The sequence below is a fragment of the Cebus imitator genome, unplaced genomic scaffold, assembly GCF_001604975.1.
Source record: "Cebus imitator isolate Cc_AM_T3 unplaced genomic scaffold, Cebus_imitator-1.0 Scaffold228, whole genome shotgun sequence".
Lineage (NCBI taxonomy): Eukaryota > Metazoa > Chordata > Mammalia > Primates > Cebidae > Cebus > Cebus imitator.
The window spans coordinates 705,484-707,028 of NW_016107543.1; the positions used below are offsets into that span (position 1 = coordinate 705,484).

The following is a 1,545-nucleotide window of genomic DNA, read 5'->3' on the forward strand; positions in this document are numbered from 1 at the left end:
CTCCTGGGTTCAGGCAATTCTCCTGCCTCAACCTCCTGAGTAGCTGGGATTACAGGCACGCGCCACCATGCCCAGCTAATTTTTTGTAGTTTTAGTAGAGACGGGGTTTCACCATATTGACCAGGATGGTCTCGATCTCTTGACGTCGTGATCCACCCGCCTTGGCCTCCCAAAGTGCTGGGATTACAGGCGTGAGCCACCGCGCCCGGCCCCTTCCTGTTTTTCTCCTGAAGTCCCCAAAAGACTAAGATAATCCAAAAAGAAAAGTCCATAGTCGATACAATGAACTGAAGTAGGGCTATGCTATAACATCTAACCTGGTTGTGAAATGCATTTGGGGTTCTGTGGCGGGTGCTGAGGTGTCAAGGTCCAAAGTGTAGGAAGTTGGACAAGGTGGGGTGCAAGTAAGCAGAACTGCCCTGTGCTCAGGAATGCCTTGCATGGGCTCTGTGCTCACTACCCTTCACATTCTCCTTTCCATTCCTTGTTTGGTAAGGGGTAAATGAGGCAGTCTTTGGAGAGTGGGGTTGGCCTCACCTAGGCAGGAACTCAGTTCCTCCCAGCCACAGGGAGGCTCAGAGTTTGTGTCCACCTTCAGGAAGAACGTGGAGAAGCGCTGGTTGCTGGAGAACATGGATGGAGCCTTCTTGGTGCTGGACGAGATTGTGGATGGCGGGTAAGGAGGGGATGGTCAGGGACACTCACAGCAGCAGTGCCTTTGAGAGTCATCAGCCCCAGATGGCACCCAGCATGGCCAGAAGTCTGACCAACTTCTCACTCCCTCCCCCTGCATATTTCCAGGGATCCCATTCCCCCACCCCTTCCCCTTACTAGTGCCCCACTCATGAAGATGGAAGTTGATTTCAATGTTAGCCACAGTCAAGCCAAACAAGACAATAACCTGATGTCAAACTATGGCAGACTGTTGAATAGGCAGGGTTTGGGATTTTCCCCAAACCCTGCCTATTCAAGAGTCTCCAATGCCCAGGGGAAGCACAGATTCTGGCCCTCTCTGTAAGGACTTCAGACAGTCCTACCAGCCCCACACCTCCCATTCTTAGGGCTCAATTCCAACACCAGTTAGATGCGTGATCTGGATCAATTACTGACTCCCCAAGCCTTACTTTCTCCATCTTTAAGATGGGGATAATAAGGGATTGTGGGGATGAAATGAGAAGATACATGTGAAGTTTGTGGTTCTCGTTCAATAAATGTTGCCTCCTATTGGTATGCTAGTATATTCTTAAGAAACTAGGAGCACTTTAAAGAAAAGTTGGTTCGTGAATTTCCATCAGGGGATCAATATTCAGGTAGAAAAAGAAGTTCTGGGCCGGGCGCGGTGGCTCACGCCTGTAATCCCAGCACTTTGGGAGGCCAAGGCGGGTGGATCACGAGGTCAAGAGATCGAGACCATCCTGGTCAACAAAATGAAACCCTGTCTCTACTAAAAATACAAAAATTAGCTGGGCATGGTGGCACACACCTGTAGTCCCAGCTACTCAGGAGGCTGAGGCAGGAGAATTGCTTGAACCCAGGAGGCAGAGA

General features: G+C 50.3%; 1 protein-coding gene across 3 annotated transcripts in view; it reads left to right on the forward strand.

Annotated features, from left to right (window-relative positions):
- COPZ2 (COPI coat complex subunit zeta 2) overlaps positions 1 to 1,545 on the forward strand; it is a 14,614-nt gene that overhangs the window by 5,187 nt on the left and 7,882 nt on the right. For all 3 annotated transcript variants that reach the window (XR_001816014.2, XR_001816015.2, XM_017497027.2), the window contains one exon: positions 599 to 676. Coding sequence is in view for 1 of the 3 variants with exons in the window: in XM_017497027.2 (XP_017352516.1) it covers positions 599 to 676 (78 nt within the window). In the remaining 2 variants the exon portion in view is untranslated. The remainder of the gene's footprint in view (positions 1 to 598; positions 677 to 1,545) is intronic.